Consider the following 26,455-nt stretch of genomic DNA (forward strand, 5'->3'; position numbering starts at 1 on the left):
GGATCTGGACGGTACCCCTCTGACCCGTTATCAATTCTGGGTGTTAGTGTCCAGGGCAATGGCTCAGGTAGGCATGGATCCCGCCAGCTATGGAACGCATTCGTTCCGTATCGGCACCGCCACTAGCGCGGCACTTTCTGGTTTCCCGGCCCAGCGGATTCGGGAGATCGGCCGCTGGCGGTCAGCGGCATATTTGGGTTATGTTAGGCCCGCTGAGGATTCTAGGCAGGGCTTAGGCTAGGTAACCTCTCTGTGTGTCCTCTTCCAGGTCCCCATGCCAATACGAAACCGACGGCGCTGCTGTGCAGCCACAGCATGATATTTTGGGCCGGCCGCTCTGCAGCCAGAAGTGCCATCGGGACCCAGTTGTCATTGGGACAGTGGGTCAAGGTCGTTTGGATGGGCCAAAGAGGTATGCGGTGGGAGGGACTCCTGCCGGCGTTGCTGGGGGGGCAGCATCCCACGGCTGCACCCAGCGGTACTGGGAGGGCGGATTCCCAGGGCTGCGCCCAGGTTGGACTGGGAGGGCGGCATCCCATTGCTGCGCCCAGATGGCTGGTCTTGCACCTCGGTGGCAATGACCTGTGCCTGCTTGGGGGTCTGCCATTGATCATCCAGGCGAGCGAAGACCTGCAGCGGCTTCGCACGGTGTGGCCACACACACAAGTGGTATGGTCAGAGATCCTCCCGAGGATCACGTGGAGGGACGCCATTTCCCTTAGGGCCATTCACCGGGTCAGCCGTAGAGTAAATAAGGCCCTGGGCAGGATAGTCAGGGAATTAGGTGGGGTTGTAGTGGCCCATCCCCTCATCACTGTAGATCGGCCGTGGCTTTACCGGGCCGACGGCGTTCACCTGTCAGAACAGGGGAATGCCATTTTCTTACAGGACCTGCAGAGGTCTCTGCGTGAGCTGGCGCAGCTAGAGGGGGGAGTCGGGGGGCCAAGATAGAGATCTGACCCCCGCTCCGTGGCAGGTTAGGGACGGAAAACTGGGTGGTGGTTTAGCAACTGCGTGTTCTCCTTTGGGCATCTTTGGGGATGATTGACAGGTTCTCTCCAAGCTTGTGGTGGAAGCGACCTGAGCAGTTGGGGGGAACCTGTCTTTGGGTCCCGCACCTTTAAGTCCCCTGTTAGGGGTTAGCCGGCGGGACCCCTCTCATGCAAGTGCATGGCAGGGTCTCAGGTGAGGGAGGGGTCCCTCACCTGGACTAGCATGGAGCTATGCCCATAAGTTGCCCAGGAAGTTTATCTGATGTCATTTTCCGCCCCGGAAGCATTTGTTTGACCCTGCAGGTCCATTGTTTGGATCATAGTTGGGTATGTTAATTTATGCTAATTTAATTGAATAAATTATGCTAATTTATTATTAATAAAAATGACCCAGTTTAAATCCAGCTCTTGTGTCCGTGTCGTTACTCCGTCTCTTCTGCAATAGCGCCAGCGGACTTACCCACCGGCGGCATTTGCAGGAGGGCCGGGCAGACACCAGACTCCTGGCGGCCGCCATCTTGGGTCTCGGCCGAAGTTTCGCGAGGCGAGACTTCGGCCGAGAGTCAGGCCGACGTGGCCTGACTGCTGACAGGTCCGGGCGGGGCTTGCCGGCCCTATTTAAGGGTGCGCAGGCCCGGGCTCAGCCTTTTCGCCTGGACCATTGCAGCAGAGCAGACACCCACCCGCCCGCCCTATTTTGCAGTGTGCTATTGTGGGTCGCCCCAGGGGGCCGAATGGGAATTTTTTGCGGCTTTGCCTTTTAGCCAGGCCGTTTTTTCGTCCATTCCACACTGGGGAGATGGATGTGCGGTTAGGGGGTGCTTGCACCTGTTAGGCTAATTGGCTTACCTTTGGTCATTTGGGTAGGCAGGTTAGGGGCGGAAAACTGGGTGGTGGTTTAGCAACTGTGTGTTCTCCTTTGGGCATCTTTGGGGATGATTGACAGGTTCTCTCCAAGCTTGTGGTGGAAGAGACCTAAGCAGTTGGGGGGAACCTGTCTTTGGGTCCCGCACCTTTAAGTCCCCTGTTAGGGGTTAGCCGGCAGGACCCCCCTCATGCAAGTGCATGGCAGGGTCTCAGGTGAGGGAGGGGTCCCTCACCTGGACTAGCATGGAGCTACGCCCATAAGTTGCCCAGGAAGTTTATCTGACGTCATTTTCCACCCCGGAAGCATTTGTTTGACCCTGCAGGTCCATTGTTTGGGTCATAGTTGGGTATGTTAATTTATGCTAATTTAATTGAATAAATTATGCTAATTTATTATTAATAAAAATGACCCAGTTTAAATCCAGCTCTTGTGTCCGTGTCGTTACTCCGTCTCTTCTGCAATAAGAGACTGATTTCTAGGCCTGTCTTAAGCATGAATGATAGCTGAATGACTTTGTGCCAGTTATTCTTTTTTAGGTCAACACATCTCACAGGAGACCGGAATATCAAATATTTTTACCACCTTGAGTTTGTATCTAAATTTGTCCATGATGTACAGTATGTGTATGTATACATGATAATCTGAGTTTGAGATGGCTGAGTTTGAGGTATTTTATTGCTTACTTGCTCAATTAAAAAAAGTCACATACAGATGTATCTCATATAAGGTTTAGTGCCTTTCTTCAAATTTATTTTTAATATATTAAAGGGTAGTTGAGTTTATATCTTACCTGGCTCAGTAAGTAGATTGACCAAGTCATCATATGGAACTTGCATCTGCTGCGGAACTGAAAGAGCAATGCGGATGGCAACACGGAGGTAATAAATTTCAATTATATTAAGTTTTGCAGAGAGAAGAATTAAATTTCTATTAATGGAATAAGTTGATGATCTTTTTCTGCACTGATAAATACTGCCATTTGGGGGGGGATGCAATAGCTACTTTCCATTCTCATGTATGGAACCAGTCCTTCTATGTATGAAAAAGAAGCATCAATTCAAAGTAACTGATTCCTCCCTCCCCCCAAAGGATTTTTTCCCAGTTAGACTACTTTACACCCACATTGAAATCAATGAATGAAATTGTTATGTAAATCTTAAGTTTCATTAAACTTCACTCTGGAACCCTTTCAATATTGGTTAAGCATTCTTTCTGTGAAACCACTTTCCTTGTTCCCTTTATAATGTAGATGTTTTGCAAAGGAGAAGATTGTGAGTCAGGAATAGTAATGGAGTTTTTTTTCCTTTAGCATGAGTCAGAGCTAGTAAAGCAGCTGTAATTGTGTATGGAAAGGCCTTGTGAGGTTGGGCAAAGAGACACAGCCAAAGAAATGGTCAGATAAGAGAAAGGGAAATTGCAAGATTGATGTAAAACCCACCTCTATCGTCAGGCATGGGGGAATTGAAATTTCCCTTCCCCCTAGGCTTATAGAATTTATACATGGTATGCTTGTATGTATGAGTGGTTATTTAAATTGGGGTTTTTAAAATTATTTTTAATATTAGATTTGTTTATATTGTCTTTTTATATTGTTGTTAGCCACCCCGAGTCTTCGGAAAGGGGCGGCATACAAATCTAATAAATACAAATACTTCACATTGTGTATTATTGTCCCACCAACTGTGGCACTTGTCCTCAGAGAAAATGTTAAGGGAAGCCCCGAGTTATAGATGCTATTAATATGCCTCAGTGGATAGCCATTTGGGCTCCTACGGGTACGGTCAGGTACGCAGTACCGGTAGTAAAATTTAGAGCTCCACCCAAGAGCACCCAATTTGCACTGAAAGAAGTTGAAACAAAATGCATAAGCCACGCCCACAATGTGGTAGTAAAAAATTTGGTAGCCCATCACTGACTTAAAGCTTCTTAATGCCTAGCAAAAGTTATTTTCCCGTAAACTTTTGCAAACTTTACCTAGTTCTTCGAACACATGTAGCTGGATGTTAGACTATAATATGTGTTTTTGCCTTGACAAAGTACAAAACCCAGCCAAATAATTTTGGCGCATGAAAAATGTTGTAACCAGTTTCCCCTGTCAACAACTATATACAAGTGCAACAAATTATATAACAAATAATATGTTGGTCTTTCAGAATTTGCTAATTAAAACAACTTTTTCGATTCTACCTAATAACTGAATTATTAATAATTGATTAATAAAAACCAGTTGATGATTGTTGATGAGAACTGATAAGAATCTTCAACAAAATCTTTCTGTTATTTACAATATAACATACCATCTGTATTTCATTTCCACCTAAACTAATTGTTTACCAATAATTTAATGATAAACACACACAATTGTGTTTGTCACAGACAATTATTGCCTCTGTTGAAGTGGAATATAGAACTCCAAATTTTAAAATGAGATAAAGTTGACTTTAGAGGCCATAACAGTTGTACCCATCCATCCTTAATGGTGAAGTTCCTGTGAGTGCTGTACTCATTACAAAATTCAGAAAGGGATATCAGGTATCATTATATATTACATTCCAGCAAATAAGCTAAATAGACATAATTGAGAATCTAACTACAATTACCCAGCCAATAGACATGAGCTGCAACCTAAAAGACAATTCTATTATCTGATTTAGATACAGATATGTTAAATCACAATTTTCTCATGACATGTTCTTGTTTTAGAAAACTTAATTTAAAATAACATATTTTTTCTAGTTTTCCTAAAAAGTACTACTTTTTTTTGCCCTGCAAAAAAGCCAACTTTTACTTCTCCTTGAATAACTTACCCTTCTGAAGAACACAATTTGTCCATAATAGGACAAAAATTATATAGCCAAAATAGCACATATCAGTATTTCAGATTGTCAACATCCACACTGTGTACAGTCGGGGCTTTTAATCACTGACACCAATGACTGTCCTTGGGAAGGTTTTTCAACTTTGGATTCAAATGAATATTTACTTATTCGTGCTCCAAAGTCCACAAGACTTCTGTGTTTATTAGAAACTTGCATGATAAAGTATTAAGCAATATGCAATACTTACCCAAGACAAATGTTTTTCAGAATTTGTCAAAGGAAAGGTCTATGGAAAGCAGACTTGAAATTCCTAACCTAATTCATACAACATACAATGCTTTCAGTGTGCATAAAATAAAAGATACATTGTATTTTGGATATAGGATAATATATTTGTGTGTATGTTCACTGCTGTTTACTAGATATAGTACACATACACATTCTAAATAAGAATCTTTCTACTTTAAAAAGGGATCTGTTTTGCCTTTAAGGCTTCTCCCTACCCTTAGTTTAAGGCTTCCCTTAAGTAAAAATAAAAAATAAAACAATTAAATAAGCCATAACTGTGAGAGTAAGGCCAATTAGAGAATTAGGAAGTGAGACGGGCTAGCCAAGCTTTCCTACACAAATAGGAAGGGGCAGAGTAAAAAAAAAATATGTTCTAAGAAATACTTTTATTACTTCTTAGTATTCTTCCTCCTCTTCCTGGGGGAAAAGTGATAGGTTACTTAGAATTTTAGGCTTCATTTTTAACATTTTAAAAGGTGATATTGGTGTTTTTTAGCATAACATTCTCGGCCAATGATGGCAAACAATTTTTTCCTCGCGTGCCAAAAGATTGTGGGTGTGCGCTGTCGTGCATGCACAAGTGCCCACACCCATAATTCAATGCCTGAGGAGGGCGAAAACAGCTTCCCTCACCTCCTGGAGGTCCTCTGCTGCCGGAAATGGCCTGCTTCCCAACTTCTGGTGGGCCAAGTAGGCTCGTGTTCGGCCCTCCCCAGGCTCCAAAAGCTTCCCTGGAGCTGGGGGAGGGTAAAAATGACCTCCCCCATCTCCCCGGAGGCTCTCTGGAAGCCAAAAACGCCCTCCCAGAGCCTCTGTGTGAGCCAAAAATCAGCTGGCCTGCACACATGCACATTGGAGCTGAGCTAGGACAATGGCTTGCGTGCCAGCAGATATGGCTCTGTGTGCCAACTGTGGCACCCGTGTCATAGGTTCGCCATCACTGGTCTAGGCCTTTTTTTAAAAAAAAAAACTTCCAAGGATTTTTCCCCCCCCTTAATCCAGGCCATTTGTTTTTTCATTACTAAACAATGGAGAGTGTATTCTGAAAGTCCATGAATACAATTTTAAGTTTTAAGAAAGATAACGAAAGGGAAAGGGAAATGTAACCCATATGCTACATACCAATACAAATTCCTTGTGTGTCTAATCACACTTGGCCAATAAAAATAAAATTCTATCCTATTCAATTCTAATTCTATTCTATAAATATGTCACTTCTGGAATGTTATGTAGAATAATGTTTTCTATTGTTCTGACATGTAACCAGTCTTTTGTTCTTTGATCACTTGCCTTTTAACCTACATAGAAAAATGTCCATTATTTGTTTCAATAATGGACATTTATTATAATCAGAATAATCAGAATAGAGTTGGAAGAGACCTTGGAGGTGTTCTAGTCCAACCCCCTCCTCAAGCAGGAGACTCTATACCATTTCAGACAAGTGACTGCCCAATCTCTTCTTAAAAGCCTCCCAAGATGGAGCACCCACAATTTCTGAAGACAAGCCATTCCTCTGGTTAATTGTTCTCACTGTTAGGAAGTGTCTTCTTAATTCCAGATTGCTTCTCTCTTTGACTAGTTTCCATCCATTTTTTCTTTTCTTGCCTTTTGGTGCTTTGAAAAATAAGTTAACCCCTTCTTCTTTAAGGCAGCCCCTCAAATGCTGGAATACTATCATGTCACTCCTAGCCCTTATGGACTAGCTACTATATAACTAATTTCTGCAACAACTTGATCCTCCTTAATAAATCCTTTTGCTTTGCCTGAATTACTTGGTGATTTGCATTTTGGAGTAGGTAAAGAAACCTATTTGCAAAAGTAAACATGTTCCAAATAAAGTTCTTAATAGCTCCCCACCAAACTTGAGATCTTTGAGTTTTGAGGCCAAATTTCTATCAACCGATGATGCAGTGGGCAAGACTGAGAAAGGGACCAGCGGAGTTATTCACCCACACAAGTAAAGGCAGGAGTGATATTGATATTTTAGATACAAATAGTCCTCACTTAGTAACCACTATTGAGATTAGCATCTCTGCCATGGAATAATATGATAGCCAAGCAGAAAATCACATGGGTGGCAGCTAGGCTTATGAGCTTACTTCCCCTTCAGTTTTTAAACAAGACCACTTTAAGTGATTAGTGAGCAAAAAAAGAAATCTTGATTGTAATTTATGATTTTAATTCTACCTTTTGTATTAATTCTGCTTGTCATAAGCTGGTTGTGAACCATGCAATTGGTGATCATGTGTCTGCAGGAATTCAAAAATTGTAATTATGAGAATTGATCACAAAGGGTTTTTTTTCCCCTAGAATTGTCATCATTTGAATGGTTGTTGTGTGAGACAATTGATAAGCAAGCACTTACCTGGAGTCAGTTTATTCCCTCCGTTAGAAACCCTGGAATTGAAGGCCAAAGTCAGGGTAAAGAAGATGATTCTTTCTGTATATGAGACAATGTAATCAGTGAAGTACTGCCATCTTCGACGCTACCAGTATGCCTTCCGAGGCTGTCTTCGGTGCACACATGTCTGGCGTGTGCGTGCACACCTATCAGTGCAAGATTTGGCTTCCGCACATGTGCAGCAAGTGAAATCTTGCACGAGGACGTGCACGAGAGCAAGATTTTGGTAATTTTCACCAATATTTTTGCTTCTGCGCATGCAAAAATTGTCAAAAATCACCAAAATCTCACTTGTGTGAGTGCCTTCACATGAGATTTCACTTTCTGCACATGCACAAAAGCCAAATCTCACGTGGGCATGCAGGGGCACACATCAGGGACACAGCTACCGGAACATAGCACCTTACCGTTCCAGTAGCAGGCCGTCACTGAATCTAATGTAGTGGTATTGGGAATTGAACAGACCTCCCATTACTGGAAAACTCTCAGTTGTGCTTAAAAGACAGTTCTGTGCTGCTTGCAACCACTGCAATATATGGAGGGAATGTTTCATTTTGGCAGCACTAAATTACCTGTTTTGCTTATACCTGACATTAATACATAATAACTACAACAGAGCACATATTACTAGCAAAAAATGACTGGTTCTCAAACAGTAAGATCCCTCCACAGTTTGAAGCAGTCTTTTGGCAGCAAGAGTGGTTCAAAAACATCAGACTATACTTTTGAATGACCAGCTAGCTATTCTGTTTGTTGGATGATGACAGATTCTGCCACCTTCTTTATCTGATTACACCAACTGCTTTAATAATCTCATTCAGCAATTTTGCCAGCCAGGCAGGACTTACCCCAATCATGGATGCAGCAAGAAAGTGTTTTGAATAGTGCAGCAATAAGATGAAGTCTTTATGTTTGTTTTATCTTGGTCCATTTAGAGTGGGCTGTGTCTTCTTACCTTTCCCTCAGCGTGTACTGGTTTCAATGGAGTGAAAATGTAAGAATGAAGAGTCCAGGCAAAGTGTATTGCAGGCAAATTTTGAGATGAGTCCTGATGGAGCTCAAAGTTGACTCAGCCTTCCATTCTTCAGTAAAATGAGGGCCCAGATTGTTGGAGGCAAAATGCAAATTATAAACCACCTCGAGAGTGTTGTAAAGCACAATGGGGTAGTATATAAATCTATGTACTATTGCTAATGTCTTCTATGATAAGCAGAGCACTTCTCATGATGTGGCCGTCGGGCATACTACCTCATGGTAGGTAATAACCGCCCATGCGGAGAGGGGCGGCATACAAATCCAATTATTATTATTTTTATTATTAATAATAATAATAATAATAAATATGACTAACACAGCAGATGAGTTATGCATATTGAGTTGCTAAATTCAATCACAGAACCACATGAAAAGTGCAACCAATTAAGAATCTTTGTTAGTCTTGTATGTTGCTCACAATTGTGAGGGATGGCCATAGAATGAAGAAATTATCTGGAAAAGTTTGATTGCTTATTATTTCCAGTGATATATAAAAGGGAGACAGATACTAGATTATAATTCATCTTGACACCTGATCTTCAAATATCCCTATCCAAGAAACACTACCTGTTGTTCAAGAAGTTGCTAGGGATGAAATAGCAAAGCATTCATATAGGTGTTTTCTTTATTCCTGGAAGTGGAAATGTAGGGTGAAGACAATTTGTCTACCTCAACTGTTGTTCTTGCAATGAACCACTCAAATCTGAAAGCCAAGATTCTGCTCTTGACTTTTTTTCATAGAGTTCCTACATTTCTCTATGTACAATCATAGCAATTAAAATTCCCACTGGAATTGTACAGTGGACGAAGTTACAGTGCACGAAGGCCAATAAGATTTCTGCATTAGAAAAAGTGCATCCTAATATACACGTTTTATTATGTTAAGCAAATGTTTTTTAACAAGCTCAGAGAATGAACCTTCACTCTGAAAAGGCTTGATTGATAAAATGACTGTGGTTAATAAATCTGCTGTTACTGTGTCACATAAGAGTATCTGAACCATGCTGAATAATCTCAGATATGAAAAAGTCCTTTCAGGTATATTATTAATGAAAAATAAAATAATAACTTGAAGGAATTTTGTAATTTTAGTAATTTTTTAAAAATGAAGCAAGTAAATGCAAATCTGTTTATTGTAATAAATATGAATGTTTATTTATCAGGATCCAAATCAAAATGATTCTGTTTGTAAGCATCTTCAAATGTTGCATGCTGAAATCAACAGCTATTTCCATAAATCTGAGTAACTATAGTATTGCAGCAGTAAAAAAAAAGGTACTAAAGTTAATTTGCATGCTCCTTGTAACACGATATGAGGCAGAGAAGTCACTTGAGGTTTTTTTTTTCAACTTTCTCATCTAAAAAAAAAAGTTAATTATTACTTACAAAGAGAGATAAAGTATATAATTATAACCAGTATTTCTAAAGTTTGGATTAAGATTAATTATTCCCAAATCAGGAAAGAGCAGTACCGTTCAACTAAAAAGAGAGAGAGAGAGATTATATAAACCAATGTAACTTCCAAGTAATTTATTGCAAAATTCTGCACTTTTAAACAACTGAACCCTATCAAAAAAAGGAAGAATTTTATAGGAATAAGTTTTTTTCTCCATACTCTTGAACAGATTGACACTGACTGATGCTTTAATCTCATTTTATGTACCTGTAGTAGAATACTTTCCCTTTCTCTATTTTACAGGGTGCTTTATACAATTACAAGACGCATTGCATAAATATCCATTAAGTCTTCTATATCCAGCTAAGTCTTGGTTAGAGTTATTTAATTTAATAGAGAAGAAAATGTTTGTTTTTAATATTGCCAATATGTCAGGTTCAACAGAGCTTTGGTAAATTAAAAAATAAAAATCTTCTATTTTTCTAATTATGGCAGAATGTAAAAAACCAAAGAGGAAGTCTTTGGAAACTGATATTTTTGAGATAGCAATACATGTTTGAACACTTTGGATAAATATATTTAATATACATTGTTCCAATACCATTTTGTTAGCCAATATATCCTAATTCTTAAAATACATTTGAATAAGGAAAACATAGGACTACATAAAATATAAAAAGAGGTTGCAGATAATGTTTTGCTTACCCTTTATTTCTAACGCATTGTGGATAAAATAGTTGTCCATTCTGACACTGTACTCTAAAATCAGAGGGTGAATTTGATAGGAGTCTAGTGTGGTATGCTTTGCATACAAATTCAACAAATTCTCCATGAAGAAAATAAGGTCGATTATCAAAACTCCATCTCAAAAGCAAATTTTTTTTGGCCATCTCTTCCTGTGACAACGTGCATGGCTCTTTAGAAAATAAACACAATATGGTTTTTTTTACCATACCATGAAATGTAATTGTGAGATAAATCAACAGGAGTCCAGAAGAATAATAAAATAAAAAGCTTTTATTCATTCATTCATGAGCGGACCTGAGAGATAGGATAAACATGTCCATATCACAGAGGTAACTTTCAAATACAAAATGCCATACAGTGGCACCTCTACCTAAGAATGCCTCTACTTACAAACTTTTCTAGATAAGAACCGGGTGTTCAAGATTTTTTTTCCTTTTCCCAAGAACCATTTTCCATTCACAAACCCGAGCCTCCCAAAACTGTAACCGGAAAAAGCAGGGAGAAGCCTCTGTGTGGCCTCTCTAGGAATCTCCTGGGAGGAAACAGGGCCGGAAAAGGCGGGGAGAAGCCTGCATGGGGCCTCTCTAGGAATCACCTGGGAGGAAACAGAGCCTCCACCTTCCCTGTGGTTTCCCCAATTGCATGCATTATTTGCTTTTACATTGATTCCTATAGCAAAAATTGCTTCTTCTTACAGACTTTTCTACTTAAGAACCTAGTCACAGAACAAATTAAGTTCGTAAGTAGAGGTACCATTATACATCCATCTCTGTACCTTTATTCCTCCTCCTTCAAGCCACTCCTCCCTTACACAATACTTTTATATAATGTGTATTGGCAAGCTTTTACATCACTTGGCTCTTATTCATGGTAGTTTGCTTTCCAACATTTCAGATGACCATTATTATTAATCACTTATACAACCACTATATGTTTCAAGTTTATGTCTTTATGAGGTCAACTTGCCTGATTCTCCAACATATTGACCATAAACCATTCCTCTCTAGAGGCAAACATATCCTGTTTATTAAGGTTAACTGCTGATTAGCATGCCAAAATACATTTTAGTATGTAATCTTTATTTTGTAACACCTTTTTTGTAACACTTGTTTTGTAACACCTTTTCTTCTAGTCTCTTACCAGAACAAAGGGTCATATGAGGGAACAAGGGGGCTTTTCTCACAGTAATAGAACATTTCACTTAGATACTAGGATTCTTTTTATACTGCATCTGATAAAATGTAAATATTAATGAACTACAACTTCATTAATTAGAATTATCAAGAGTTCATTTTCACTCCATTAGATTACTAATTTGAAGATAGAGCTACACATTGTTGTGTTTCCTGTCTGGACAACCTCAAAGGATTAACACCACTGCTGTGAGTCAGACTTTAAAATAATCTGAGTGAAATCAGATCTATGATTTACATGGTGGCCATGAGGTTCTGAGCTGCTTCCTACTCCATATTTAGGGAAAGCAAGTTGAAGTCCCCCAATATTGTAAGTCTGGGGAACTCTGACACCAACATGTCTACTACACTGAGCAGCTCAGGCAGGGAATCTCAAAATGAGGATACAACAGCAACAATTAAGGTTGATTTCTAGAAACCAATCTTATCAGTGGTGCCTCACAGCTGATTATCTGTGGGGCAGTGCCTCTGAAAGTCAGTAGCATCTCTCAGATAACAATAGTCACTCCATCACTAAGAATGGCAACTGGAAGACAGTTGAAACCCAGATAGTCTCATTTCTGAGATGAGAATATACTCTTCCATGCCCAAGCAGATTTCACTAATACATGCGAGATCAACCCTCTCATCCACTATCAAATCATGAATCAGGAAGACATCATTACATGCCACCCTTTAAATCAAAACCCAGGCTACTGAACCAGTGATGGGTTCAAAATCCCATCACTACTGGTTCATGTGCATGCTTGCGTGTGTAATGCTTCTGTGCATGCAGAATGATTTAACATTCAAGCTGTTCATAGAATGAGAATAACATTCCTCAAGAGAAGTCTATTCTCATTGATGTTACATATCGAATCTGAGCTTTCATTCCAGTATTGCAATTCATAAATGCAACATCTAATTCATTGCTAGATAATATAATTAGAAAACTTTACATTGAAGGCCCTCCATTTTAGGCATGAAGACACCAATGATTTTCCAAAATGTATTGAAATGCATTGAAGCTGCATGTTTATTTGGTATCTATTTGTATTGTCTTATAAGGATAACACTAATATTCAATACCTATACAAACAGGTGGAGTAGTCCATTGGCTCCTTGAACAAAAGACTGTTATGGAACCTTGCAAAACATGATATTCATTGCAACTGTACTGTATTGTTGAACCATCTTCATAATTTTCTGTTAATGAGCCCATAACAATCCCATTTTTTATGGAAGGTGGAGGACCACATTTAGCATTTAAGCCTACAAAACACAATGGGGGAAAAGGCAGCAAAAGACAGCAATGTTTATGGTTAAATTCAGCTTTAAAATTGAGAGAGGAAAGGTACTTTTGCACAAATTTTCGCTGCAATCTCTATTAGTAGTAAACTATAAAATTGGGGTAAAATGCTTCCCCATTCAATGTGAATCACATTACTTGCTTGAAATTTTACTTTGCTTTTTCTTTGCTTCGCAGTAAAAGAAGGATATGGCCCCAAACAGCTGGATGAGCCCAAACAGTAGGGAAAGTTTTCATAAATTGATTCATGAGGAAGCCAAATAAAAGGACAAACCCATAACCCATTTTCCTCATTCCCCCACCACTTCCAGCACTGGGAAAATTAGGAAGAACAGAATTGTTGTTTATATTTACCTAAAGGAATAATCATGCACACAGTGAAGAATATACATTTTTAAAAATTCATTAGCATTGGCTGTTTGCCTAAAACACCATGGACAATGGATATCTTTTGTAGCCACAGACTATATCCACATATCCCAAGACATAACTCCAGATTTAAATCATAATATTTATTTAAGTCTTTGCTGACCCCTTGTGATGACAGTGCAACCCGCAGAAGTCCACGGGCCACAGATTCAGAACCACTGGTCCAGTTTGCTTGCAACTGCAAGCCACAAGCCCCTTAAGGAGACTCACAAATCTTTACTGTGAAACCTGGTTAGGCATACACTGCCAACCGGCCATGATTCTAATTAACTAACATCATGGAGCTGAACTTATTAACTTGTGGTTAAATACATTTTAGAGAAAACACATTGAGAGAAAAGCAGCCCAGGAAGAAATAACTTATTTAGGCTATCTCTTTGCTCTGCAAAGGGTTAAGGGAATGGTTAGGCCCAAGAGAATAACTGATTATAATAACTAATTATAATGGTGAACACAAGAAAGAGAGAGGATGGGACTACAAAGGTCATAAATATGGGCATGGGTTGCATAATTAGAATAGAATAGAATAGAATAGAATAACAGAGTTGGAAGTGATCTTGAAGGTATTCTAGTCCAATTCCCTGCTTAGATAGGAAATCCTATACCACTTCAGAAAAATGGTTATCCAATTTTTTGTTAAAAACTTCCAGCGTTCTAGAGGCAAATTGTTCTAGTGATTAACTGTCAAAAAATTTCTCCTTAGTTCTAGGATGCTTCTCTTCTTGATTACTATTCTGACCTAGGCTTCACCAAATCACGAAAAAGATTCTTTGTCCCGAAACCCCCCCCCCCACCTTTTTTATTTGGCGAATGTGAATTCCTAGTATGCACATCTAGCAAACAATCTTTCAAGGGTGAATTGCAACCACAGACCTTTTCAGTCCTTGGATAGTTGCCAGACCAATAGCTTCCAGACTCAATACTGTACATCTTGCAAATAATATTTGGCAAGGATTCTCTCAGATAAGCAAATCTTCATATTAACCAACTAATTGTCTCCTGCAAACACCACTCTTCTTTTGTTCCTATTTATTCCTTTGGGAGGGCCATTCAGAGTCCCCTTGTGTCTTTACTCCTGAGTTGACTTCTATTCCTTATTTGTTCTCTTCTCCTGACGGCTCTGCACATGTGCACATTAGGAACAGGCTCCAGCTGTTCTTCAGTCCCATTTATCTCTGACTGACAGGTAGCTGATAATTGTCGGATGGCCCTGGCCCATCTCTGTCTCTGACACAGAGCGCTAATCAGAACCTTCCCCAGACTCCAGAACTGGCCTATGTTCCTCCCAAGTGCTGCCTCTATGTTGGTTGAGGCAGGCAGGATTCGCTTGAGTACCACTTGTTGGGGGTCAAGGGAAAGGGAGGGTCTTGCCTTCTCTTTCTGCTCAAGATCCCCATGGACAATTGGTGGGCCACTGTGTGACACATAATGCTGGACTCGATGGGCTTTGGCTTGATTCAGCATGGCTCTTCTTATGTTCTCCCCAACCTCCTTACTGGCAAGCCACAACAATTACTTTATATCCATTGTTTCTTGCCCTCAGGTGCTTTGGAGAATAGCTTGATCACATATTCTTTATGGCAACCCCTTGGATATTGGAAAACTGCTATCAAGAGCTGGGGTGGTGCAGCAGGTAGAGTGCTGTACTACATTACCACTAAAGCTGACTACTAGATCTGCAGGTCAGCGGTTCAGATCTTACCAACGGCTCAAGGTTGACTCAGCCTTCCATCCTTCCGAGGTGGGTAAAGTGAGGACCCAGATTGTGGGGGCAATAGGCTGGTTCTGTTAAGAAGTGTTATTGCTAACCTGTTGTAAGCCGCCCTGAGTCTAAGGAGAAGGGCAGCATAAAAATCAAATCAATAAACAAATCATGTCACTCCTAGTCCTTTTCATTAAACTAAACATACCCAATTCCAGCAACGCTTCTTTATATGTTGTAACCTCCACCCCCTAATTATCTTTGTCGCTCTTCTCTGCACTGTTTCTAGAATCTCAACATCTTTTTTTACATCCTAGTGACCAAAACTGGATGCAGTATTCCAAGGTAAGGCATTAGGTAAAGCATTATAAAGTGGTATTAACACTTCATGTGATCTTGATTCTATTGCTCTGTTTATGCAGCCTAGAACTGTGTTGGCTTTTTTAGCAGCTTCAGCACACTGCTGGCTTATATTTAAATAGTTGTCCACTAGGACTCCAAGATCCCTTTCACACTATTACTACTACTACTACTTATTATTATTACTATTAGTATTACTATTATTATTATTGTTGTTGTTGTTGTTATTTACTACTATTGAGCAAGGCACTACATATACTGTGCCTGTGCATTTTGTTTTTCTTGTCTAAACATGGAACCTTGCTTTTTTCACATCTGAATTTGATTTTGTTAGATAGTGCCCAATATTCAAGTCTATCAAGATCCTTCTGTATCTTAAACCTATCTTCTGGAGAATTGGCTTATACCTGCAACCTTAGTATCATCTTGAAATTTGATGAGGTCCCCATCTATGCCCTCGTCCAAATCTTTGATGAAGATGTTGAAGAGTACTGGGCTTAAAACAGCTTTTTTGTCATACTTTTCATCACTGCAATAACTGTAAATGGTTGCTATCTGAGGATGTTAGAATTTGCCAAACTGCTAATAAAACCTTTCCTAAGAACAGCATAATTTTACCTTTGGAAATACACTGAGGGTATCTCAATTGTCCATCATTACATTGCACCAGCAATTTGGATTCTGAGACTAAGGGTGGTAAAGCATATCCTTGTTTACATACAAATTCAATAGATTCACCATGTATGGAATACCATTCTTCTTCAAGCTTCCATTTCATTTCTAGGTTGTAACTGACAAAAGTTTCTTCCCTAGCTAAACATGGCTCTGTAAGACAAGAGTCAACAATAATGTGTTAAATTCTGTGATTAAAACATTATTAGTATTCAGTAATTTACCAAAGCTCAAATCTAGTTGATTGTTGATATTAGGAGATGGGAACTAATTTTCATTTATGGTCAGCAATGATTTGCTGCCTTTTATAGTCTCCTGCCTTAGAGAATAAAGCTTTGTAGTGATCAACAATAATTGCAGAATCATGGTCCCCAGAAAGGGGCAGCATAAAAGTCCAATGAATGAATGAATGAATGAATGAATGAATGAATGAATGAATGAATGAATAAAATACCTGATTAATTATTTCATGTATTATTAACATTGCAGCAACTCAATCCATAACACAAAATGTATCATGGGCAGAACTGATCTATTGTTAGTTATTTCTTATAAAATGAAGATATATCAGTTGGGATAACCAAATAATATGTTCAAATACCTGTTGAATATTAACTATGCTGGTCAAATGTTTTCTTTTAACCACACTTCAAGCAATCAGTTTCAAATGGTTTTGGAGAGGAATTTTTTGGAGAAAAACAACCTATTATACTTTTAAAGAATAATCAGGTTTTATTGAAACATAATGCTGCATGTTTCTTTAGTCTAATTTGTAAATAAACATTTCATACAATAGTAATACAATATAGTGGTCTTTCAAGCAAATGTCTTTGCTGCAGAATAATATAACACATAATTTTATATAAAATAAAAAGATGATATATGTTGGCTTATGGGAGATGGGAACTTTTAACACAAAGTTCTGAGCTCATTCATCATATTGGGGGAAAATGTCCATGATAACTGTTCTCAATATTCCTGTAGTACATATCTGCTCTCTAGAAATATTTCAGAAGGTCTTCAAATGAAAGCTGGCAACTATCTTAAAATTTACAAATATTAAGATCTGGCATTACATCATTTATTCAGGATATCACAGTATTCTTCAATTTAACCATTTATATAATGTACAGTATTTATTCTCCCAGGTTTACCTAAACAAGTTGGTGGCTCAGTCCAAGCTCCATGGATACAATGAACTGTATTGGATCCTTTCATTATATGTAAAGGATGGCATGCATATTCCACTAAAGATCCAGGGTTGTAACTTGCCAACAGCCCAATGTTATTAACAGTAATACTATTTCTAACTACAGGAGGGGAATTGCAGTTTCCATCAGTTTCTACAGTCCGGTAATCTTCTGTGGTCAATATCCTGCCCACATCTGAGAAATAAAATGATGGAAACAGAAATACAACAGTAACAATCTAATGATGCTCAACTATACTTTATCAAAATTATTACATGCATACAGTAAATGGCATTTCAATCCTCTTGCATTTTTAAGTTACAAATTTCCCTTTTCTCTTTCTTAACATGTTAATTTTAATAGAGCCAAAGTCATAGCTAGGAAAATTCAGAATTCAGCAAAAGGATTTGCTTGTTACCAATCCATTTTCTACTGTGTCTTTGACTTAGAAAAGGGACAGTTTTTAGTTCCAGGAATAAAAATAATCTTACAGAAATATCTGAAAGTTTTCAGATCTGAAACTGGCTATCAAGAATGTCTGATATCTAGAATACTCTATTTTGGATTAGTAAATATCCCTGAATGCATATCACATTTATATTTGAAGAGAAAATACACAACATAGGAATTGCACTATATAGTAAAATTCTGTCTTACATTATATAATTATTTAACACTAATATTTAGAGTCAGACCTATGCATTTGGGAGGTGAAGTCCATTTCCCATTCTCACATCTGATTTCTCTACTTCCATTAAGCTGGAATGAACGCTCACACTGATAAAGTATCATGTCTCCATGACGGTAGGTTTTTAAATTAGTTAGCAATCTGGTATTTGGGGGATGGGGTGGGGGAGGGCATTTGTTTCTTCTTTCTGTAATCAGAATAATAAAATAATAAACAACAACATACTATTTTGTTTTAGTAAAAGCTTTATGGTATATTTTTTCGGAAAAGTCTTGTCCAAAGAAATCTGAGGACTAAAACAGACACAAAACATCTTTTTTTTCCTAGAAAAAAAATCAAACTCATCACACTTACATCATCGCCCTACATCACACTACAAAATACTGTACTACTATTTTCAAAGATAATAAGTGAAGCAAAATCAAAGTAACCTTAACTTCCAGGTAACGAAAATGTAAAACACACCTACTTGGAAAAAATAATTGTAAAAGATAAACATACTGTATATAGAGAAGGAAATTCAGTATAATTTTCCCTCCTAACTATTTCTGCAATGTATTTAAAGCAAGTTACATAATCATTGATTTTGATGAAGCATAGGGAAAAGGAGTATATTGTATAATGAAAATATTAATGGAGGTTGTTCTACCAAGATAGAGGGTTATGTATGGCTGGTAGACTTAATTCTATGGTTAAAGCTTAACTCTTGTCCAATAAACCAGGTTGCTCTAACAACTTCTACTCTGTCCCCAGAGTTTTAACTGTTTGTGGGCTATGTCTCTTGAACAGCAAGTCTTTATTGCTAATGGCAAAATGACCTGCTCTTTAAGTCCTGGAATCTGAATCTGATTCTGAAGCCAGCCAAATAATTTCCTGTCTGACCAATCTCAAAGTTGATTTAACATATGCTCTATTAGAATGCAAATTTAATAGGACATCCTACGAAGAGAGCACTTGCATGTTTGAACTTTAAGTATGGGACCAGTTTTTCTAAGGCACTGTCTCTCCCCAATCACATCTGCCCATTCCATTAAGTCTGGCAAAAAGGTGCTATAAACAGGAAATCCATCTAATGGGCCCCAGTAGGAGACTTTTCTGATGTGGAACCTACCCTTGAAAGATCATTCCTGCAACTCCCCCCACCCCCACCCCAAAAAAAAAGAGATTGGCCCTGACCTTGCTGACTTTACTGAAGGGCCTGAAAACATGGCTTTACCATGTGGCTGTGAGGATCCAGTAATGTACAGAAGACATGGAACCTGCAAAGTAGTTCTGTTGCTAGGAAAATTGGGTGAACTGTCTTGCAGATGGATTTCTAAATGACTTTCAATTTTTTAAAACTGTCTTTAATAGATTTTTGTTAAGCTTTTTCTTGATTTGTGCACCAGACTCATGTTTGTGAGATGGGCAATTATACAAATTACCAAACAAAGTTATAGGGATCTATGAGTCATATAAAAGAAGTACCTTCACATATTGGAAATTCCGGATACCAGCCAAAATAATAACACTGAATTAAGTCAGATCCTCTTAAAGTATAATTTTCCAAACAGATAATCTGAATTACATCTCCTTCTTCATAAGTGCTTTTCATGGGATAAACCTTTCCATGTTCAACAGGTTTTCGAGATAAACACTCTGATTCTAAAAAGCAAGGTAAAATAAGAATGAACATGAATAAATGATCTATTTTGCAGTATTGACCGATATCAGCTAATTAGGAATGTTGTTTTTCCCGTGAATTAACTTACTAGTACATTTGGGAACAAGAGACCACCCTTGAATCTGACATATCACTTCTTCTGTTGTGTTTCCTCCGACTGTAACATATCCATCCAGGCATTCATAGTTGAGCTTGTCATTCAAACTGAACACTCTCTGCACTGTAGGATAGTGACCATACAACAGATCAGGAGCTAAGCAAGTTCCTGAAAACAAATAACAGAAAAACCAAACAATCAATGAAAAAAGGAAAGTGGGAAAATAGGTTGTGCAGAAAACAATATAAGATATGGATATCATTATACAAGGGTTATCCGGAAAGTAAGGATACAAGGCATGTAGCTCTCCCAGAGAATGTTCGCAGGGGAAGTTGGTATTATTATCGTGTAGTGGGAAGCCAGTGGAAGCAAACAAGCAGTGCCAGTGGTCAATAGATCATCAACTGGCATTGTGGCGAAGGTTTGAGATGAGCGTCCTCATTCTGTTTCCCTCCAAGTGCAAAGTGTGCACTGTAATACGCTACCTGAATGTTAAGGACGTGAACGCTGCTGCAATGTGTGCCCAAGATTTGTGCGTGATGGGTGCCCAAGATTTTTCTCACTGATTGCTGAGTTTTGAATTTTTTGGCTGAAGGAGATTGGGTATGGTGCCATAGCATTGATTGAGGTTTGCTCTCTGCAGTATGGTAATAAGTCCAAGTTTCTTTCCTGTCATTATACAGTTGAGAAAAGCCTCGCCTTCAATCTTGAAACGGTCAAGAAATTCTTGGGTGGCACTGACGCTGTCAATTTTGTGCACTTCAGTAAGCATCTTGGGCACCCATCGCAGCAACATTCATGCCCATAGCATTCAGGTAACTTATTACAGCGCGCTCTTCGCACTTGGAGGGAAATGGAATGAGGACTCTCCTCTCTAACCTTCATCACAATGCCAGTCGATGATCTACTGACCATGGCTCTGCTCATTCTCTTCCACTGGCTTCCCACTACATGGTAGTAATACCAACTTCCTCCATGAACATTCCCCATGAGAGCTACATGCCTTGTAACCTTACTTTCCAATAACCCTCATATTTATTGTTGTTTTAGTTTTTAATTCCCTAACACTTTAAGTTACCTGGAGCAAAACCTACATATAGAAGCAATGAGTTTGTCATAAATTAAGAAAGGTGTAGCATAGTCAAAATAACTCAAAATATTTTTTCCCCAGATTAATTGACTTCAGCTGATCAATTAATTCTGTTGGTCTCTTGGGTTATTTGGCAGGTTCTTTGTAAGTAGTTCTAAGGCTGCCCAGAATTGCATCTTCAATCTTTGCAAGACTTTTTAAAGGATGAAAATTTCTGCAACTTGCAGAGAGTGATAAAAGTGGGAAGGGAGGGAGGGAGGGAAGGGAGGGAGGGAGGGAGGAAGGAAGGGTTTCCAGTGGTTACCCTCATCTTCCCTCAAGGAAACTCAATGGATTTCTTTTTTTATCTACCTGTGGTCATTCATTTTTTTAAAAAAGGAAATATGTTTGAAACAATGATCCAGAGGCTCATGGGTTGCCTACATACCTAAGGGTTCTTTAGTGGCTTCCATACACTGTGGCTGAACTGACCATCCATCTTGAAGACATTGTATACTTGCATTCCTCTTGCCTTCTGGAGTTTGGTAGCCTGAATTGCAACTATATTTCAAGTTTTCCCAGATGTCATAAGACAATTTTGTATCAGAAAAAACACCATTATCTAAAGTAGGTTGGATGCATTTCTCTTTAGTGTGTTAAAGAAAAAGAGGAGAAAAATGTTATAGATTTTTCCTTTGTTCATAAAAGTTAAACTCATACATGGCAAGAATTATATTATAGAAAGGACCCATAGTCACTTAACCAAATTCCATACATCAAGAAGCCATGTTAATAGCTTGAGAAATCTACAGATCATCCTTGCTTACTTACTGGATACTTAATAACTATTCAAAGTTACAACAAACTCCTCCAAAAGGTACTTATGACCCATCCTGCCATATCCATCCACACTGTCAAGTGATTAAATTTCAGATGTTTGGCAATTAGCTCACAGTTGCAGCATCCCATGGGCACATGACAGCAATCTGAAACTTTTTTAATCAGTTATTTAACTATCAAATTGTATATACAGATTGTTCATCCTAGCTCAAGGGTCCCCAACCTTTTGGATCTCAGGGACCACTGCATTCATAATTTTAAATTCCACAGATCACTAATACAACTCCAAGGCACCGCTTGCTGAAGCACCTGGACTCCCAGTGATGGGATGGGGTTCTTCAGGCATTCTCTCCCCTTTTCTCTCTCTCTCTTTCCCCCTTTCTTTCTTTCTCTCTCCCCTTCTCTAATCCCTTCCTTTTGTCTTTCTCTCTCATCTTTCTCTAATCCCTTTTGTCTTTCTCTCTCATCTTTCTCTCCCTCTTTCCCACTCTCCTTTCACTCCTTTCTCATCTCTCTCCCCTCTCCCTCTCCCCCTCTTTGCCTCTCATCTCTCTCTCTCTCTCTCTGACATCTTTTTCTCTCCCCTCTTTCTTTCTCCCTATATTCTATGGCAAATATTTCCAACCCCCCAAGAACTGCCTTGTCAGTCCAATATTCCAGAGCTCTAGTCACAGGACTAGCCATTAATCATCCTGGAGCAGCTCCTCCATCCATGGACCATCAAAGTTTTCTCCACGGACCACTGGTTGGTGACCTATGTCCTCGCTATACTTCGTGTGTGACGTTCAAATTTTCTTATATGAGAAATACTACATTTCTTTTCTAACCAGACTAAAAAGATAAGGATGTGGACTTACTGTAACATTTGGGGACTGGTGTCCAGCCTTCATTGGTGCAGTTTACCCTTCCACGTTGACTTCCAGTTTCAGCTGAATACCCAGCCAAGCAGGTATATGAGAGCTTTTCACCTTTCTTCATTGGAAAATAATAATTTTTAAAACTATAATAATAGAGTGCCATTCTTCCATTTTCTATACTGGGGAAATCACAAGTTTTGTCTAGAAGAAATGTATTAATATTCAGGTAGGAAAGTTTGGTTTGCTCACTTTATCAAACCTAAACATCCTGGAAAGTAAAGTTGTTAAAATGATGTTAAAGCCTATTGAATAAATACCAATCCTTTAAAAAATCTTACAAAACAATGCAATTAAAACGAATGTGTTTGTAATATGAGGTTTATTGTACAGTATAATGATCTGTTATAGCCTGATAAACATGACCTTATATTGATCATTTTTCCTCCCCCCAAACCCACCCCCCACCTGGATAACTTGTTATCCAAAATATTTTGATTGCTAGCTCAACTTTCGGCCTCTCCGGATGCATGCAATCATACATCTTTACATATATTCATAAAAATAAAGACATAATCAGAAGGATACACACATAAATTTTGAACCTAGGATATCAGTATCTACTGCCTTACAATTATTGAAAAATTGTGACATTTTAACCACAACATACATATATCTGATTTTTACCTTCAGCAAGAAGTTTCCTGATTGCAGCAAACAATAATATAAATGAAAGCATCCACCTTTTAAACTCCATCCTTAATGCTTTCCTAGCAAGTTTGTATTAGCCCACTTTTGCTAGTTTACTCTATTTCTGAAGGCAGTTCAGTTAATAATTTATAGGAAAGCATGACAGACTAGAAGGTTTTAGAAGAGAAGTTGAAAGATTATTTCTTCAACAACTATTCAGTCTAGGTTGTGACTATTTGAGCCCCCAGATTCATTCAAAAATATAATTTAATCTTAATTAATTTACTTTAATCAAGCTGGCAATTATTATAGTTTATTTTGTATTTACTCCTGCACCGGCATAAAATAATTTATTGAAATCCATATCATTTCTTACTTCTTTGGCCTTGCCAGCTATATGAAGTCTGACAGATAAAAATATTCCTCTTTTCATTAAGAAACTTTATTTCCCCTATAGAATTATATATATCTATAGTACATCTACATTGTAGGAAGGCAGCACCTCCTTTAGGATATTTCATAATATATCAACTAATGTAACATTAAAAGGTTGAAAAAATGTTTAAATACTAATTCAAAATTTAGCAAATTTATCAGATGGATTCAGATGTAAAAAAATCTGCAACTCTTATGTGATCTGTTAAAAGGTATTTCATTTAGATCAAATATGGATGATGCATGGAGGTAATATCAAGGGGAGGAGTATGGAAAACATGTCAAAAAGTCAACAAGAATTGAAATAGTAAGACGGACAAGAGATGGATAGAAATAGGGTATTTATTAATATAATATTTGTGCTATCAAGAATTAAATAGAGATAGAAATTAGAAACAGGAAAATATTATTATGCATATTACTATATAATATTTTAAAATCAGTATGTGGATGAAATGATCAGAAGTTGAAATATGACTGTCTTAACATTAAGACAAAATATCATCATATTTGTCAGTATTGTGTATTAAAATACTGAATACTTAAATGAATGATTCTATACATGATGGAGCAAATGTTTAACAACTTTAGTTGTAATTTGTTATGTGTGTGTGTGTATACACACACATTATAACAAATATTACAATTATTACAAAAAACAGCCTAGAGCTATCCAGTGTGTGTGTGTGTGTGTGTGTGTGTGTGTGTGTGTGTGTGTGTGTGTGTGTAGACTGTTTTTAAATGCCAATACATAATAATCTCCACTTTGTAAGGACTAGATAGCACTACTCCTAAAAATACTGCGGTACAAATTCATTGTAAACATTGATAATCAATTGCCCCTTAATGAATTTAAAGTAAAATAAATTGACTGGACTTTTTCATAATCTGAGGGATGGTTTAACTTTTACTGCAGTTGCCAGCAAACATTTTCCAATTATATATATTTACGGGACTGTCTCTTGCTGCATACCTCCCAGAGACCTATAAGAGCAGAGTTGGCCTCCTTCAGGTCCTGTCGACCACTAAGCAACGCATGTTGACGGAGCCAGGGGGACAGCCTTCTTTGTTGCTGCCCCAGCTCTATGGAATCAACTCCGCCCTCCCGAAGTCCATACTGCTCCCACCCTAATGGTTTTACATAAGGCCATGAAGACCTGGCTTCACCGGCAGGCCTGGGGGCTGTGAATTAACAACTATCATGACCAAATTGTAGGAATGTTATGTATGTATGCTGATTATTTAGTTTATTATGGGTTTTAATCTGGTTTTGCTGTTCAATTGGATATTTGAGTTCTTTTTTTATTGTACTTGTATTTTTATGTTGTAAGCCGCCCTGAGTCCTCCGGATTGGGCAGCATACAAGTCAAATTAATTAAATAAATAAATATAATTCTTCTGAAGAGATGTTGGCTGCTTCCTCCTCATTTACATATAAAAGTAAAATCATGTCAAGACAATGGCAAATAAGCATAACTTTTAAACATAATTTTGCTTCTATTAAAATGAAATTTGCATTATTTTTTGTATCCATTATTAAGTGTTGATTTTATTGCAATAGTCTTATTGTTTTTATTCTTCTATTGTAAACTATTCTAGCCTCCTCCGGGAATATAGGTCAAATCTTTAGGCTGATGCACTTTATTGAAAGTAAGCTTTGCAATTGACTATTTAAAAAATAAGGTTTTTACTAAAGGTCTTGCTAGCCATACTCATTGATAGACAATAACATTACCACCAAACTGGCCAAGGCATTTAACCCTGGTATTCTCCTCGGGTCTAAAAGGACCCGAAATGAACTTTGAGACCCTGTAAAAAATTTTCCCTGCATATCTGAAACTTGAAATTCTATGACTTTTTCTCATTTGAGGGATTCTTTCTAAAGGTGGTGGGGTTTTTTGGAAGGGGGTGTATAGTTTTTGCTGGGCAAAAAAAGGTATCAGTTATCCTCCGGGACCTTTTAGACCCAGAGTATAAAAGGGTTGGTTCTAGCTACTGGAATGGTCTTTTTGAATACTTTTTTCACTAGTATACTAACTCGAACATTTCTGAACACAATGATATGAAAATTGAAATGAAAAAAGTAATGCTTATTTGTTTATTTTGCTCAGAAAAGCCCGCCTCATCCATTTTTGTGAAATTTTGTTCATTTTCATCTAGATTAGGCTGCAAAATCTTACTTTTTTACCATCTTTGGCATTGAAATACTAATTTGAACATTTCTGAACACAATATGAAAATTGAAATGTAAAAATTGATGCTTATTCGTTTATTTTGCTCAGAAAAGAGCCTCCCCCATCTGTGTGCACTTTTTTCAATTTATAGATAGAATAGCCTGCCAAATCAAAAAATTTTGACCATCTTTGGCATTGGCAAACTAATTTGAACATTTCTGAACATAATGAAATGAAAAAAAAATGTTTTGAACACTTGTAATCCTCCGGGCCATATGTGACCCAGAGTAAAAAAAGGTTGGTTCTAGCTACTGGAATGGTTTTTTTGAATACTTTTCTTGCTAGTGTACTAATTTGAACATTTCTGAACACAATGAAATGAAAATTGAAATAAAAAAAGTAATGCTTATTTGTTTATTTTGCTGAGAAAAGCCTGCCCCCCCCCCCCGGCTATGTGCAATTATTTCAATTTATAGATAGATTAACCTGCAAAATCCTTTTTTTTTTTCATTTCATTTTTTTTTAATCAGGGATGTTCAAATTAGTGTACTGGTTCAAAAAAGTA

At 38.1% G+C, this 26,455-nt stretch overlaps 1 protein-coding gene across 1 annotated transcript; it reads right to left on the reverse strand.

Annotated features, from left to right (window-relative positions):
- Positions 1 to 9,532: 9,532 nt before the first annotated feature.
- Positions 9,533 to 23,382, reverse strand: LOC139155877 (coagulation factor XIII B chain-like). The gene is made up of 11 exons (XM_070731221.1): positions 23,279 to 23,382; positions 22,595 to 22,795; positions 21,346 to 21,543; positions 19,820 to 19,996; positions 19,536 to 19,712; positions 18,076 to 18,255; positions 17,345 to 17,575; positions 16,137 to 16,343; positions 12,808 to 12,990; positions 10,505 to 10,715; positions 9,533 to 9,761 (listed from the first exon to the last, which is right to left on the reverse strand). Exons 1-11 carry the CDS (start codon positions 23,346 to 23,348, stop codon positions 9,758 to 9,760), a joined length of 1,839 nt encoding a protein of 612 aa, XP_070587322.1. The 5' UTR covers positions 23,349 to 23,382; the 3' UTR covers positions 9,533 to 9,757.
- Positions 23,383 to 26,455: the final 3,073 nt, after the last annotated feature.

The sequence above is a fragment of the Erythrolamprus reginae genome, unplaced genomic scaffold (assembly GCF_031021105.1).
Source record: "Erythrolamprus reginae isolate rEryReg1 unplaced genomic scaffold, rEryReg1.hap1 H_8, whole genome shotgun sequence".
Classification (NCBI taxonomy): Eukaryota; Metazoa; Chordata; class Lepidosauria; order Squamata; family Dipsadidae; genus Erythrolamprus; species Erythrolamprus reginae.

What these genes read in the sequence shown, in the direction of transcription:
- LOC139155877 (XM_070731221.1), bottom strand. Translation starts at nt 23,348, where the DNA reads ATGGAGTTTAAAAGGTGGATGCTTTCATTTATATTATTGTTTGCTGCA. An exon ending in TCTTGTTCCCAAATGTACTA is followed by an intron (nt 19,713 to 19,819) that starts GTAAGTTAATTC and finishes CTTGCTTTTTAG; the next exon opens with AATCAGAGTGTTTATCTCGA. An exon ending in CCCTCAGTGTATTTCCAAAG is followed by an intron (nt 12,991 to 16,136) that starts GTAAAATTATGC and finishes TGTGTTTTGTAG; the next exon opens with GCTTAAATGCTAAATGTGGT.